Here is a 15,059-nt window from a genome sequence, read left to right on the forward strand (position 1 = left end):
CCTCCGTGAAGCGCCTACATCAAGGCGTGCGCTCCCACCCCCAGGTCTCCGCCTGCCTTACTCTTCCTTTCTTCCCAAAGCCTTCCGCTGTTCTGAGAACTTCTGGGAGTAGCAGCCTGGAGGCAGAGGCCGGATCCTAGCTCTCACAATCCCATCCCCTTAGCCGGCCGGCCCTAGCAGCTGCCTGGGCACCTGATCACAGGTGCGCAGGGGAGGGGCCGCCAGTGCCTGCAGGTGAGCTTGGCATAGCCTCCTGGCAAGCTAAGATTGCTTGGGAGGAAAATTACCTTTGTGAGGAAGCTTCTGGGGACCACTTCTAGCTGCAGTCCCACCCCAAACCCAGTATGCTTGGTACCCCAGCACCCAAACTGGCCAGCCCCTCCCGAGGCGGTGCCCAGCCCCACCTCGCCCGCAGACAGGAGCCAGGGTCTGCACCGCAGCACTTTTATTTTCCTCAGTGACAGTGTTGCTGGGGCCCAATGTTCTCACATAACAGTAGAAAACCAAAATTTGTGTCATCTCTTAAAGAAGTGAGTACAAAAAACCGTACATAAATTAAAATGAATAAATTTACAGATGTAAATGCAAACTGTTTCCAACACAAGGCAAGTACTAACCCACGGTGTTCGGGCGGGGAAACATCAGTAAGAACGGAAACTAAGGCTCGGACCTTCCCACCCTGTTAGACCGGCAAGATGGAAGGGACCGCTGGTCCAGGACTCTTGCCAGCCCGAGAAATCCCGGAGCAGTCAGTCCGCTGACAGCAATACCCTGCAGATGGCTGCGCTGCGGCCTCAGATCGCCAGCCACAGGCTGCTGTCCCACAGGTGTGCGCTCACCTCCGCCACCAGGTGACCGAGCCGCACGGAAAAGGGGTAAATCAAAGATGTGCACAGGGTACTAAACACAGACCAAGGGACAGCTAACGTGAACACAAGGCCGAAATCAGCAACGAGGTCCAGTGCGGACACCGGGGACAAGCTTCAAGGACAATTTCTTTTCAAAGGCTTATTCCAGTTTCATGAGGCCAGCATGAGGTGTATACATTTGCCGGGGCAAATTTACACTGGAGAATCCGCTCGGCAGCAGATGCCTGGCACCTGCGCAGTCCGTCTAGAAGCACTTGCGGTGCACGATGGAGGGGCCCGACTCGTCGTACTCCTGCTTGCTGATCCACATCTGCTGGAAGGTGGACAGCGAGGCCAGGATGGAGCCGCCGATCCACACGGAGTACTTGCGCTCAGGGGGCGCGATGATCTGCGGGAGGGAGGACAGTACCGTGAGGACGCTGCGCGCCACGCCGCCGCGCCCAAGGCCCGCCACACCCGGCAGCACTCACCTTGATCTTCATGGTGCTGGGGGCCAGGGCTGTGATCTCTTTCTGCATCCTGTCGGCGATGCCGGGGTACATGGTGGTGCCACCGGACAGCACGGTGTTGGCATAGAGGTCCTTGCGGATGTCCACGTCGCACTTCATGATGGAGTTGAAGGTGGTCTCGTGGATGCCGGACGACTCCATACCTGGGGACAAAGCTCCCCTTAGAACGCCGTGTGGCCACGGGCCCCGAGCCACGGGCTCCGCGCGAGGAGACCACGGGCCCCGAGCGCCTGCGTCCCGTCCAGACACCTACCGAGGAAGGAGGGCTGGAAGAGCGCCTCGGGACACCGGAAGCGCTCGTTGCCGATGGTGATCACCTGCCCGTCGGGCAGCTCGTAGCTCTTCTCCAGCGAGGAGGAGGACGCGGCGGTGGCCATCTCCTGCTCGAAGTCCAGGGCGACGTAGCACAGCTTCTCCTTGATGTCCCGCACGATCTCCCGCTCGGCCGTGGTGGTGAAGCTGTAGCCGCGCTCGGTCAGGATCTTCATGAGGTAGTCTGTCAGGTCCCGGCCAGCCAGGTCCAGACGCAGGATGGCGTGGGGGAGGGCGTAGCCCTCGTAGATGGGCACCGTGTGGGTGACCCCGTCGCCGGAGTCCATGACGATGCCAGTGGTGCGCCCGGAGGCGTACAAGGACAGCACGGCCTGGATGGCCACGTACATGGCTGGAGTATTAAAGGTCTCGAACATGATCTGGGGGGGACGAGGGGGCGCGGTCAGCCGGGGGCAGAGACCCCGGCCCCCCACGCCCACACACTCCATGCTGCATGCTACCAATGTGATGTGTGGAGTAAAGAACAGAACACAGGCAGAAACGCAAACAAGAAACCTGGAGGCCTCAGGGAGGGGACGCCAGGAGAGGACCGCCCTGGAACAGCAAAGAAACACTCGGATGTCAGGAAATGAAGCTGAACAGAAAATGGCTTGCGAAACGGGCGGGGAGGCCGGGCAGCCTGGCCTACCTGCGTCATCTTCTCGCGGTTGGCCTTGGGGTTCAGGGGGGCCTCCGTCAGCAGCACCGGGTGCTCCTCGGGGGCCACGCGCAGCTCGTTGTAGAAGGTGTGGTGCCAGATCTTCTCCATGTCGTCCCAGTTGGTGACGATGCCGTGCTCGATGGGGTACTTCAGGGTCAGGATGCCCCGCTTGCTCTGGGCCTCGTCACCCACGTAGGAGTCCTTCTGCCCCATGCCCACCATCACGCCCTGCAAGGGAAGCCGGTCAGGTGGGCCCCGCCGCGCCTAGGGCCGCGGGCAAGGGCGGGCCTGGGGCCCTGGACGCACCTGGTGCCGGGGACGCCCGACGATGGAGGGGAACACGGCCCGGGGGGCGTCGTCGCCAGCAAAGCCGGCTTTGCACATGCCGGAGCCGTTGTCAATGACCAGCGCGGCGATTTCTTCTTCCATGGCGATCTGCGCGGAAGCGCGGTTCACTCAGCGGGGCGCCTCGCCCCCGGCCCCCTCCCGGCCGCCCCGACCCTCCCCGAGCCGGAGGCCGCGGGCGCAACTGCCCGCCACCGGCCCGGGCGCCCCGTTCCGCACCCCGGCCCCGCCCTGGCCCGCGCCGCGGCCTTTGTTCGCGGCCGGCCTCCGCGGCGGGCGGCGGGCCCGAGGGGCGGGAGGGCGCGGGGCCGGGCCTGGGGCGCGGCCGCTTACCGGCGTGGGGCGGCGGCGGCGGCGGAGCGATGGAGGAGCGCGGAGAGCGGCCGGCGGCGAGTGAGACCCAGCGCGGCCTCCCCCGCCGGTATTTAAGCGGGAGCGCGGCGCGCGCGGCCCCAGAACATGTCCATATATGGCGATCTTTCCGAAAGCCGGGCGCCCATTGGCCCGCCCGCCCGGGTCACGTGGGCCGCGGCCGCCCCGCCCCCTCGGCCGCGCCGCCGCCAACCGCCCCGCCCCGCCCGCGCCGCCCCCGCGCGCCCGCGGCCCTGCGCGCGCCCGCGGGACCTGCGGGGGTCGCGGGGCGGCCCGCCCCGCCCCGCCCTGGACTGCGCCCCGCGGGGGCCCGGCTGCACCCCGAAACCGCCGGCCCGGCGGGCCGCGCCCCGCGCTGGGGTGAGTCCCCGCGGCTCCGGGCCCTGGGGTCAGAGCCCAGCCCCTCCTCGGCCCGCGGAGCCGGGGGTCGCACCCGCCCGGGGGGGCGCCGAGCCGCCGGGCCGCGCGCGGGGCTTTGTTTGGCTTTGCACCGTGTGCGTGCCGGGGCGACGGAGGCGGGAGGGCTGTGATTTTCGGACTGTCGCCCGGGCCTGGCGGCCGCCCGCTCCGAGCGGGGCCGGGTGGGGCCGCCCCGCTGCACCTGCCGCGCGGCCCGACGCCCCGGGAGGGGGCGGCGCTGCGGGCCCTCCGGCTCCGAGCTGGGCCGGGGTCGCCGCGTGGTCGGCGGGCAGAGGGCGAGGGGCGGCCCAAGGGCAGGGCGCCGGCCCGGGCCTGGCCTGCCAGGTCAGCTCGCGGGGCCGCCGGCCGGGCCACCTGACCCCGGGGCGCACGGCGGGCTGTCAAGTGAGCCCCCCCGGGGGCTGCAGCGCCCCCGCCGCCCGGCCCGGGGGCTCCCGCCGGGGTCTCCAGGCGCAGCGCCACGCCCGAGGACCCGGAGGGGGCGTCCAGGACCCCGGCCCGAGGTCCGCCCCTTGGACCCCAGCCTCGCCGGGCCCCGCCCCGCCCCGCCCGGGGAGCCAGGTGCGGCCAGGTGTGCGGGCGGGGGGCGGCGGGCGGGGGGCGGCGGGCGCGCGGCCATATTTGGCGAAGTCGGCCCGCCCGGAGGCCCGGGCCGCCTGAGTCACGGGGCGGACGTCAGGGACGGGGCGCCCGGCCGCGCTCCTCGCCTTATTTAGTCAAGCAGGCCGCCCATTGGCCCGCGGGACAAAGGGGCGGCGGCGGGAGCCGGGCGCGGGCCCGAGCCCCCAGACCCGCCCGGGAGGGGAGCCGGCCCGGCCTCTGGCGTGCGGGGCGCGGGGAGGGAGGGGCCGCGCGCTGAGACTTCTCTGCTCTGCCCGGGGCGGTGCACGCCTCGCCCAAGGTCACGTCGGGGCCGCGCTGGACTCTGCTCCGGAGGCCGGTGGCGCGGCGCTGCCCCACCCCTCCTGGGCCTGGAGCCCGGGGAGGGGGCGTGGATGTGGCCCCTTGGGAGCCAGCCCCGACTGCACACACCCTGCCGGAGGTGGGTGTGTGCTCCCTGTGGGCTCCGAGAGAGATGCTGTGATTTCGTTTTCTAGCTCAGTGCTGGCGTGAGAGGCGTTTTATTGTGGCCGAATTGTGTCTCGTTTCCACCCATTCAGTGGATGGGAAGCCGGTGACCCAAGAGGTGGGCTCTCCTGGGGAGAGCGGAAGGCTAGACACCCGCCCGCCTGGACCGCTCCTTCCGGTGCAGGGAAGGCCTGGTTTCAGCTCCACTCCCTGCGCCCCAAGGGTGACCCCTGGACTCGGGGTCGCTCCGCACCTAGTACGGGCTCCCCAGCACACACCACACCCTGCTGGCGCCTCTCCATGGCCTCCGGACTGGCTGGTTACTGGTCAAGCCAACAGCAGGGACCCCACCCCTGCCCTTGGGCTGCCTCAGGACCGCCTAACCCTCCCCCACCCACTGCAACTCTAGGAAGAGGAAAAACTGGAGCTAGTGGAAGCCTGGCAGCCCTCTAAGGCCCAAGGTTAGCCTGCGCTCAGCTGTAGTGCGCGTCCTGCACACCTCAGGGGACACCGGGTGCGTACTCTTTGTAACTTGTGTACACGTCCAAAATTATCCCATAATAAAGTAAATTTCTAAAAAAACAAGGAAACAGAAATTCAACTACTTCTGGCTTGCTTTCCAATTCTCCTGGTGGGCCTTTGCAGACAGATCAAACGCAAGGTGGCTGTCCTGCTCCCCAACCCTCTGGAGGTTGGAGAGCTGCTCCCCTGGGGACCAGGGCAGCCCTGGGTGGGCTGGAGAGGGACAGTGGTTCCAAGGCCTGCCCTGCTGGGCCAGGCCAGCTTGCTTCCTGAGCAGCTCCCTGAGTGTGGGGTCAAAGGACAAGGCCAGGGTCACTGGCTCTGGCCTCGGATCTGGTGCCCAGCCAGGGACGGACCCACAGGCTGGAAGCTTGAGTGGGAGCCGCGTGTCTGTCCAGTGCTGTCTCTGCGTGGCGACCCGGTTCTCGCCGCCTGAGGCTGCGCCCACTGTGGTTTCATAGGTGGGGAGTGAGTCAGAACCCAGGGCAGGGCGCGTGCTCGGAGGGGCAGAGGTTCTAGCGGGGCTTCACGAGTCTTAGGGATTCGGTGTTGGCCAGGACTGCCCCCAGCTCCAGGCCTCAGGGAGCCGGCCCCCCTGGGGTTCATCTGAGGCTCCCACGCCCTGTGCAGCAGGAGCCAGGGACGCCCCTGGAAGAGCCCTGAGCCGGGAGTCAGGACACCCGGGCCGCGGGCTCAACTCTGCCTTCTGTCTAGAAAGGGCAGCGGCGTGAAGGTACGTGGTGTGCCGTGCTCTGCGGCTGGGTCTTTCTGTGCGGTCAAGAGCTTGGCCCAGGAGAACCTCCCCCAGGCCTCTGGCGCTGTCCCTAGGCACCCTATGTCTGTGATGAGGAAGAAGCTTCTAGCTTCTGTCAGAACTGAGCCCGGGACAGGGCTGCCAGTCCCCAGTGGGCTTCCAAGGCGCCCTCAGTGCCCTGCGGCTGGAGATGTGGCCCCTCATTTCCTTGTCCGCCCCACAGCGCAGCCCAGTGGCCCTGAAACCAGCCGGGCTACACTGGGTATTGAAGTCACTTGGTGACTGTGGAGACACCAGGCCCCTTCCCAGCCCCGCCCTCTCCAGAGGCCTGCCCACAGCCTTCTCCACTCAGCTGGGGCCACCCTCCAGAACCTGCCCCAGCTGGCCGCCTCCGTCTTCGGCCCTCCTCGCCCCTCCCTCGCCCGCTCCCGCTGCAAACCCAATCCCACAGGCTCGCGGGCCTCCTGGAGGAGTCTCGGCCCTCACAGGGGCCAGGAGGCTTCCCACACTACCGCACCCTGCTCCTGCCTCCTCCCTGCAGCCCGGGCGGCCCTTGACTCCCCACCCTGCACTTGTGTCCACCTGCTGGCCCCACGTGAACCCCATCCCAGCACAGGTTCGCGACACGGCAGCCCGGCCTCCGCGGTGGGCAGGCACCTGCAGGGCGGCAGCAAGGAGAGGACTGAGGCAGCAGGGCCGGAAGAGCCCCAGCAGGGGACTCGGCAGTGCCCCCCGCCCCAAAGTCCACGGGGCGCCGGCGATGGCTGCTCTGGACACCACCCCCGCCGCCGCCGTCCCCAAGGCCCAGCTGGCTGTCCCGGCGAGGAGGAGCCGCCCCGGGAGGCGGGGGGCGTGGCCGGAGGGGCGTGGCCGTCCCCGCGAGGAGGAGCCGCCCCGGGAGGCGGGGGCGTGGCCGGAGGGGCGTGGCCGTCCCCGCGAGGAGGAGCCGCCCCCGGAGGCGGCGGGGGCGTGGCCGGGGCGTGGCCGGGGCGTGGCCGGCTGCTCCCGCCCCCTCGGCCGGCCGGGCAGCTGCGGCCCCCCGGGGGGCCTTGGGGCGCAGGTGCGCTGGCCAGGCCCCGGCGGGAGCGGGCGGACTCCGCGCCCACCCCGCCCTGCCCCGGGACGGCGGGAGGCGCCGGTTTTCCCTCCGCCGCTTTGTGTTTCAGGAGGGAGGGCGTTTCCGTGACTTGCAGCCCTTGGTGGGTTTTCATCGTAGTTACGGTTTTAACCCTCCCGCTTTGTCAGTGTCGTGTCAGATGTGCCTAGTGTTAAACGTTTCGCAACCGTGCCTTATCATTCCGTCTCTTTCTGGGCCGTGGGAATAGGTTTCAGTGCCCTTCACAGTTCAGTGCGCTGTTTATTTTCTTCCAGAGCACGAGGACAGCTCTCCCGTGACCATCGCAGAGGCCCGGGTCCGGGTCCGGGTCCGGCCAGCGCCCCGCCACCCCGCTCACGCTCTGTGTGTTATAAACGCGCATATGTTGTAAGTTCTCGGTGCCTCCCCTGTTCTGTGTCGTTTATAGTAAAGAGACGTGTGTGTGTGTGTGTGTGTGGGTTGAACTAGTCTCTACCACTGAGTTATACAGCCAGACCCTTTTTTTGCAGTACTGGGGATGGAACACAGGGGGCATTCTACCTCCGAGCTACACCTCTGGTCTTATTTAGCCTATTTATTTATTTATGCGGTGCTGGAGATGGAACCCAGGGGCATTGTACCTCCGAGCTATACCCCCAGCCCTATTTTTTAGGTTTTTTTTTTTTTTGGTGCAATGGGGGTGGAACTCGGAGGCTTTCTACCTCCAGGCTATACTCCCAGACCTATTTTATATTTTTTTATTTGGAAGCAGGGTCTCACTAAGTTGCTGAGAGCCTCACTAAGTAGCTGAGGCTGGCTTCGAACCTGTGTGATCCTCCTGTCTCAGCCTCCCAAGCGCAGGGATTACAAGTGTGTGTCACCACGCCCAGCAGTTATTATATTTATTTATTTAATTTCTGGTGGTATTGGGGATGGAACCCAGGGGCCTTCTACATCTGGGCTACCCTCCCAGATGTATTTTATATTTTTTATTTGGAAACAGGGTCTCTTAAGCCAGCTGAGGCTGGCTTTGAACCTGCACGATCCTCCTGTCTCAGTCTCCCAAGCACCAGGATTACAAGCTTGTGCCACCGTGCCTGGCCAGTTGTTTTATTTTTGAAACAGGGTCTCGCTGAGTTGCAGAGGGTCTTGTGAAGTGGCTGAGGCTGTCAGTGAAATGCAATCCTCCGGTCTCCACCCCCCAAATGCTGGGGTTACAAACGTGCAAACGTGTGCCCCCATGCCCAGCAGCCAGGCCATTTTTGTATTTATTTATTTACTTACTTATCGGTGCTGGGGACGGAACCCAGGGACATTCTACCTACGAGCTACATCCCATCCCTTTTTTTTAGTCTTTTAAATTTTTTATTTATTTAATTATTTATTTTGGTGGTACTGGGGATGGAGCCCTTCTACCTCCAGGGTACACTCCCAGACCCATTTTATATTTTTATATGGAAACAGGGTCTCTTAACCAGCGAGGCTGGCTTCGAACCTGCGCGATCCTCCTGTCTCTGCCTCCCAAGCGCAGGGATTACAAGTGTGCGCCACCACGCCCGGCTAGTCTGTTTTTTTGAAATGGTCTCACTGAGTTGCAAAGGGCCTCACTAAGTAGGTGAGGCTGGCCATGGACCTGAGATCCTCCTAGCTCAGCCTCCCAAGTATGGGATTACAGGTGCACACCATCACACGCAACAGCACTATGCTGTGTGTGTGTGTGTGTGTGTGTGTGTGTGTGTGTGTGTGTGTGTGATACTGGAAAATGATCCCAAGAGCAGTCTACCTCTGAGATACACCCCGGGCCCTTTTTGGAAAGCCGACCCCCACCAGCACCTGAGGGGGCTGTCTGACTGTTCCCACCTGCTCCTGGCGGCTGGTTCTGTCTGTGCAGTCCCGGAAGTCGAGATGGAGCTGACTCCTTTCTGAATCCCCAGCGAGGTTCCCGCACACGGCAGGTGCTTAGCGCTGCAACTGTTTGGTGTGGGGTCTGCTTCTCGTGGGTGGGCACGGCCTCTGCAGATGGGCGTGGTGCCATGTGTCTGCACGCGTCTGTGCCTGCGTGTGTGCACAGGGCGGAGCTCTCATGGCCACCTCATAGCAGTCCACACCAGCTGCTGACACATCTGCAGCTCACTCGTGTGTGTCTACATGCCCAGGCGGGCACTAAACAGCCGGCTCCCTGCTGGGAAGTGCTCCAGCCTCACACGGGGCCACGCAGCCCCAGGAACGCTGGATATTCTTTCTTGCGATTGCTCCCTCCCTCCCTCCCAGAAGGTCCAAGGCGGGCCGCGGGGTGTGGGAGCGCTGCCCAGTGGTCGCAGCTAGCATCGGCTGGCGGGGGGCCTAGCTGCTGCCCGCCCCCCTGGGGCCTCAGGTTTCCTGGCAGGACCTGAGGCCTCTATCCTCCCCTCTGGCCTCTGGCCCTGAGGTGCCTCCCACCTTCCAGTCCCGCCCCCTGCACCACGACCTCCCCTCCGCCTTTCTTTCTTTTTTATTTTTTGTGGTACTGAGGATTGACCCCAGAGGCATTCTACCTCTGAGCTGCACCCTAGTTTGCTCTTGTTTATTTATTATTAAACCAGCTCTCCCTAGGTTGCTGAGAATCTCACTACTGGCTGAGGCTGTCTTTAAACCTGTGATCCCGCCAGGCGCGGTGGCGCACGCTTGTAATCCCCATTTGTAATCCCCGTGCTTGGGAGGCAGAGACAGGAGGATCACACAGGTTCGAAGCCAGCTGCGCGTGCTGGCTTAGGAGACCCTGTTTCCAAATAAAAATGTAAAAATAGGTCTGGGAGTGTAGCCCAGAGGTAGAAGGGCTTCCAGGAACCCCAGTACCACCAAAAAAATAAATAAATAAATAAATAAACCTGTGATCCTCCTGTCTCAGCCTCCCAAGTATGTACCACTAGCCCTGGCTACCAGACTGGTTCTATTTGTGTGTGGGGGGGGTCTGGGGATGGAACCCAGGGCCATTCGACCTTTGAGCTACACTCCCTGCCCTATTTTTTATTCTTTATTTTGAAACAGGGCCTCACTAAGTGGCTGAGGCTGGCTGTGAACCGCGATCCTCCAGTCTCAGCCTCCCGAATGCTGGGGTTGCAAGCGTGCGCCCCCACGCCCGGCTTTGGTTCTATTTCTTATTTGCAAACAGGGTCTCACTAGGTTGCCGAGGGCCTCATTAAATTGCTCAGGCTGAGCCGGGCGCGGTGGTGCACACTTGTAATCCCAACATTCGTGGACAGCCTCAGCTACTTAGGCCCTTCACAACTCAGACCCTGTTTCAAAAAATAAAAAGACAAGTAGGACTGGGGGTGTAGCTTGGAGGTAGAATGCCCCTGGGTTCCATCCCTGGTTCTGCAAAACGAAAAACAAAACAAAAACAAACAAAAACTTGCTGAGGCTGACTTTGAAGCTGACATCCTCCGGTCTTGGCCTCCCAAGTTCTGAGATTACAGACGTGTAGCACCACCACGCCAGCTTTTTTTTTTTTTTTTAAACCTTGGAGTATTTATACCACTGAGCTACACACCCAACCCTATTATTAATTAATTAATTAATTTATTTATTTATTTATTTATTGGTACTGGGGATTGAACCCAGGGGTGTTCTGTCTGTAAGCTACACCCCCAGTCCTTTTTATTTTATGTTTTTGAAATAGGATCTCCCAGCTGGATGTGGTGGCTCACGCTTGTAATCCCAACATTCAGGAGGCTGAGACAGGAGGATTGCAGTTTGAAGCCAGCCTCAGCTACTTAGTGAGGCCCTCCGCAACTCAATGAGACCAAAAAAAAAAAAAAAAAAGAATAAAAAACAGGACTGGGAGCTGGGTGTGTTGGCACATTCTTGTAATCCCAGATTCGGCAGGCAGAGACCAGAGGATGGGAGGTTCTCAGACAGCCTCAGCTACTTAGGCCATTTGCAACTCAGACCCTGTTTAAAAAAAAAAAAAAGACTAAAAAATGGGGCTGGGGGTGTAGCTCAGAGGTAGAATGCCCCTGGGTTCCATCCCCAGTACCACCAAAAAAAAGAAAAAGAAAAATATAGTATCTCCCTAAACTGGGCATGGTGGCAGATGCTTCTAATCCCAGTACTTGTGGGAGGCTGAGATAGGAGGATCACAGGTTTGTGGCCAGCCTCAGCTACTCAGGCCCTCTGCAACTTAGTGAGACCCTGTGTCAAAATAAAGAATAAAAACTAAGGCTCGGAGTGTAGCTCATTGGTAGAATACTTCTGGGTTCAATCCCCAGTACTGAGAGGAAAGAAAAAAATAGGTTCTCACTAGGTTGCTGAGTCTTACTACTTGCTGAGGCTGAGTTCAAACCTGCGATCCTCCTGTCTCAGCCTCTCAAGTGCTGGGACTCCAGGCGTGCGCCACCACGCCCGGCTAACACTCCCGTTCATTAGAAACAGAAGCCAGGAGGTGCAGGGCTCCTGGGTGAGAGGCGGAGCGAGCGAGAGTGTCCAGTAGGGCTTGCATGCTGTGCCTCTGTGTGTGTGTGTGTCTGGGGCTCAACCCGGGACTTTGCATTATACCACTGAGCTGCCCTCCCAGCAGGCGCGGCGCGGTGAGGCCGGCCCTGCCAGGCTGGCCCGGGCGGGTGGGCAGGCGGGTGGCCCAGGGCAGGGTGAGGAAACTGCGCCTGGCCATGTCCGGGGCCCAGCCGGCAGGCCGCCTCCCGCACCACAGAGTGGAGGAGCCTGGGGTGGAGAGCCCAGAGCACACCGAGGCCCCGCAGGGCTGGGCATGGGAGGGGCGGAGGTGCCCGCGAGAGCAGCCGCCCCGGGCCGAGGTGCGCTCCAGGAGTGGGCGAGGCGCTGGTGCTTTCCCGGTCCCCGCAGGGAGGGCGCAGGGGCTGTGGAAGGCGGGCACCCAGCTGCCTGCAGCCCTGGCTCGTTCCCCAGTTTCCAGGGCGCTGGGCCAGCAGAGGAAGGAGCCGCCCATGCCCCCCACCCCCCCGCACGCAGCCTCTGCCAGCTCACGCCACCGGCATCAGCGTTGCCCGGGCACCCAGCCTGGCGCACGTGCTGGTCGCCATAGCGGCAGGCAGCAGGCCGGCAGGCACCCGGGCCCGCAGTCCAGACAAGGGGCCAGTGTCCTTCCCTGCCAGCCCCGGAGGGCCAGGGCGCTCACCCCCCAGGGCCCTGGGGAAAGAAGCTTCCTGCAGCGCTGGGTGGGCACCAGGGGCTTCAAGGCCTCTCGGTCCTGGCCGTGGCTGGCCCCTCGCCGGGAGGCTGGGGCTCACCCCCGGCGCTGAGGCCACCCCCACCTTCTGGGCCCAGCTGTGGTCAGGAGGGTCCATCTTCCACGCAGGGCGCTGCTCACCCAGCTGGCCCCAGTGCTCCTCACGATGGATGGGTTGGTGCAGGGCACCTGATGCCCGTGTCCAGGCTTGGGGCGGCAGCAGATGCCCACACACTGGGCACACGCTGGCCACCGCCCTGGGCTCAGCCATGGGTGGCCGCCACTCCGGATGTGTCCAGAGGGCTGCCCGGCGAGGTCTCGGGGGACACCCACGGCACCCTGGTGGGGCGCCTCTGCCCTCTGTGTGGCCTGTGGAGGGGCTGGAGACCCGGCTCGCTGGGGACTCTGTGTCTCAGGGCTGGCACCTTGGGAGGAGGCTGCTGGAGCAGGGCCCAGGCTGCTTTCCCTGCCGAGCCCCCAGGAGCGGCTGTGAGGCTGGGGTCGAGGCCAGGCTGGATCAGCAGGTGACAGCTGGGCCAGCCTCGTCTCTGTGCCTCCTGAGCGCGCACGCACACCTTAACCTTTCTGGCACAGTATTGCACATTTCTTTCTCGTGGGGTGGGTATTAGAGACTGAGCCCAGGGGCGTTCTACCTCTGAACCAGACCCACCCCTATTTTATTCTTTATTTGGGCCTCATTCAGTCACAGTGGGTCTCGCTAAGTTGCTGAGGCTGGCCTCCAACCTGCAATCCTCCTGTCTCAGCCTCCCAAGCACTGGGATTACAAGCATGCGCCACCGTGCCCGGCTAGTGTTGCGTATTTCTGTGGAGACTCAGCCCTTCCTTCAAGAACTAGATCCCGAGCACCACCACATGGGTGTGGCACTGAGTAAGCACCTACTGTGTGCCAAAACCCTTGCTAGGACCCAGAAGGAAACACTCCCTAGCAGGCAGCTGGGCCAGGGCCTTGGTGGGGCCCTCCCCTGGGAACCCGCAGCTCAACACCTGGCTTGGTGCCAACAACCCTGCCTGGGCTGAGGAGCGTGGGCACTTCCGGCTCTGCCAGCGAGAGGCTGCCTGGAGCCAGCCACTTAGTGCTTGGCGCCAGGCTCCCTCCTGCCGGGCACCCGGTGCCAGGAGGGCCCCGCCAGTGCCAGGCAGCACGAATGAGGCCTCCATGCTGACCAGAGCAACGGAGCATGCGGCATCCTTTGCAGCCCGGGGGTCGGCACAGGGGAGGCCGCCAGCGTCCACATCTGGAGCCCGCAAACATCTCCAGCTGCACACAGGCCGACCGAGCCTTGCCCTCGGGCCTGCTGGGAGACTGGAGTGTCATCGCTGCTGCACCCCAGACCAGGGACTTCCCAGCACAGAAGCGGGGCCAGGAACAGCGAGGGAGCATGTGCGGGCACGGGGCACCATCTCTGGGGAGGGCGCCTGGCACAGAGTCCAGCCTCCATGCGCCAGCACCTCGCGAATCCCCAGGGCGGGCAAGGCTGGCCTGCGGGGAGAGGCGACCAGCGGGACAGGTCCCCCGGTGTCCTTGGGCCTGCGGGCGCCACTCAGCCAGGAAGGCCTGTGCACACACCCTGTGCCTCTCTGCTTTGCGGGGGTCCCCACCACGGCCCTCCAGGGGACCCAGGGGCAGAGCAGGGGCTGGAGGCCGTGGCCACAAGTGGCCCACAGCCCCTGTTCCTGGTCCCCAGGGAGGCCGGAGGGCCACCGCTATGGGGAAGAGGACACCGAGCCTGGACGGGGCCCAGGATGGGCGGCTCCGGTTTCCCTGCTTGGCTCTGGCCCTGAGGCAGGTGCGGGAGATGGATGGAGCCTCCTGGGCCCTGAGGATGCCCCCAGGCTCAGAGTGGAGCCGTAGCCGGCCGCCCAGGAGCCAGGAGGTGCCAGTGCCCAGGTGTGGCCAGCTTCCGGCCTCTCCCTGCCTGCCTATCCCATCCCTCTGCCAGGTGCCAGGGGAACTTCGGGAAACATGGGTGTATGGCCCACACGGCCCGACAGGCACTAGTCTGTAAAGACCCCAAAGTCAGGCCAGTTGTCCTAGTGACCTGAGTGTCAGTGACAGGGTCCCCAAGGTCACCTGCAGGCCTGCTCAAGGTCCCGAGGCTGGCTTCACCCACGCTCGCTGTAGAGAGGAGACGTGCCCGGCCTGGCCCCCAACAAGGTGCTCCTGCATGGCGGTCTCGGAGCGTGGGCGGCACAGCCCCTCAGCACCCTGGGCTGCCCTTTCCAAACAGGGGTCTCTGGCATGGGGCAGTGTAGCCAGTGAGCCCCCTATGCCAGGGGCCAGCACCACAGGGCCTGGCACTGGTGCCAGTACCCCTCCTGCCACCTTCCCCCAGGCTCAGGGCCACCCAAAGGGAAGATTCGGCCCAGGACTGAGGCCGTGGCGGGGACGGGGGCAGGGCCCGCGGCTGCCCAGGACTCCGCTTGGACCCCTGGTGGGGCCTCGCTGGCCGGGGCTGCAGGAATCAGAGGGGCGGTAACTGGATCCCGCGGAGGCCCCGCGGCCACCCAGGGTGGAGGCTGCGATCAGGTTGCGCCCGTGCTGTGAGTTTTCCACTGGGCAGTTTTTTCTACCTGGAGAAGGAGCTGGGCTAGGCTGTGAGCACACACCTTGGGTCCGAGGGGCCTCAGGTTGTGGGCACGAAGGCACAAGGCCCGGCAGTGTGGGGACTGCGAGGGGCGCAGGGCCCCAGCCTGGGCCGGGCTGCGTGGGTGAGGAGAGCAGTCAGCCCGCTGTTGCTGGGTCAGGCTCCAGCCTCCGTGCGATCCAGGAGACGGTAATGTACGGTGGCCGCTGCTGCTAAGCCGACCCAGCGCGGATCCGCCCTCCCCGCCCGCCTTCTGCTGCCCCGTCCACCTGAGAGCTGCCTGGGTGGCCAAGGCTGCCGGTCACTGGTGGTTTTGGAGGGACAGGGTCCATGACGCCGGCTGGGCCTGGGGGCCAAAGGCCAG

At 63.7% G+C, this 15,059-nt stretch overlaps 1 protein-coding gene across 1 annotated transcript; it reads right to left on the minus strand.

The window, feature by feature from the left end:
- Positions 1–611: 611 nt before the first annotated feature.
- Positions 612–2,780, minus strand: ACTG1 (actin gamma 1; the record flags this gene model as incomplete). Its single annotated transcript, XM_080712173.1, has 5 exons — positions 612–1,257; positions 1,340–1,521; positions 1,632–2,070; positions 2,340–2,579; positions 2,658–2,780. The coding sequence occupies 5 exons, from the start codon at positions 2,778–2,780 to the stop codon at positions 1,114–1,116; spliced, it is 1,128 nt and encodes a 375-aa protein (XP_080568299.1). The 3' UTR covers positions 612–1,113.
- Between the last annotated feature and the right edge of the window lie 12,279 nt (positions 2,781–15,059).

The sequence above is a fragment of the Muscardinus avellanarius genome (genome assembly GCF_963383645.1).
Source record: "Muscardinus avellanarius genome assembly, chromosome: 16".
NCBI classification, from domain to species: Eukaryota; Metazoa; Chordata; class Mammalia; order Rodentia; family Gliridae; genus Muscardinus; species Muscardinus avellanarius.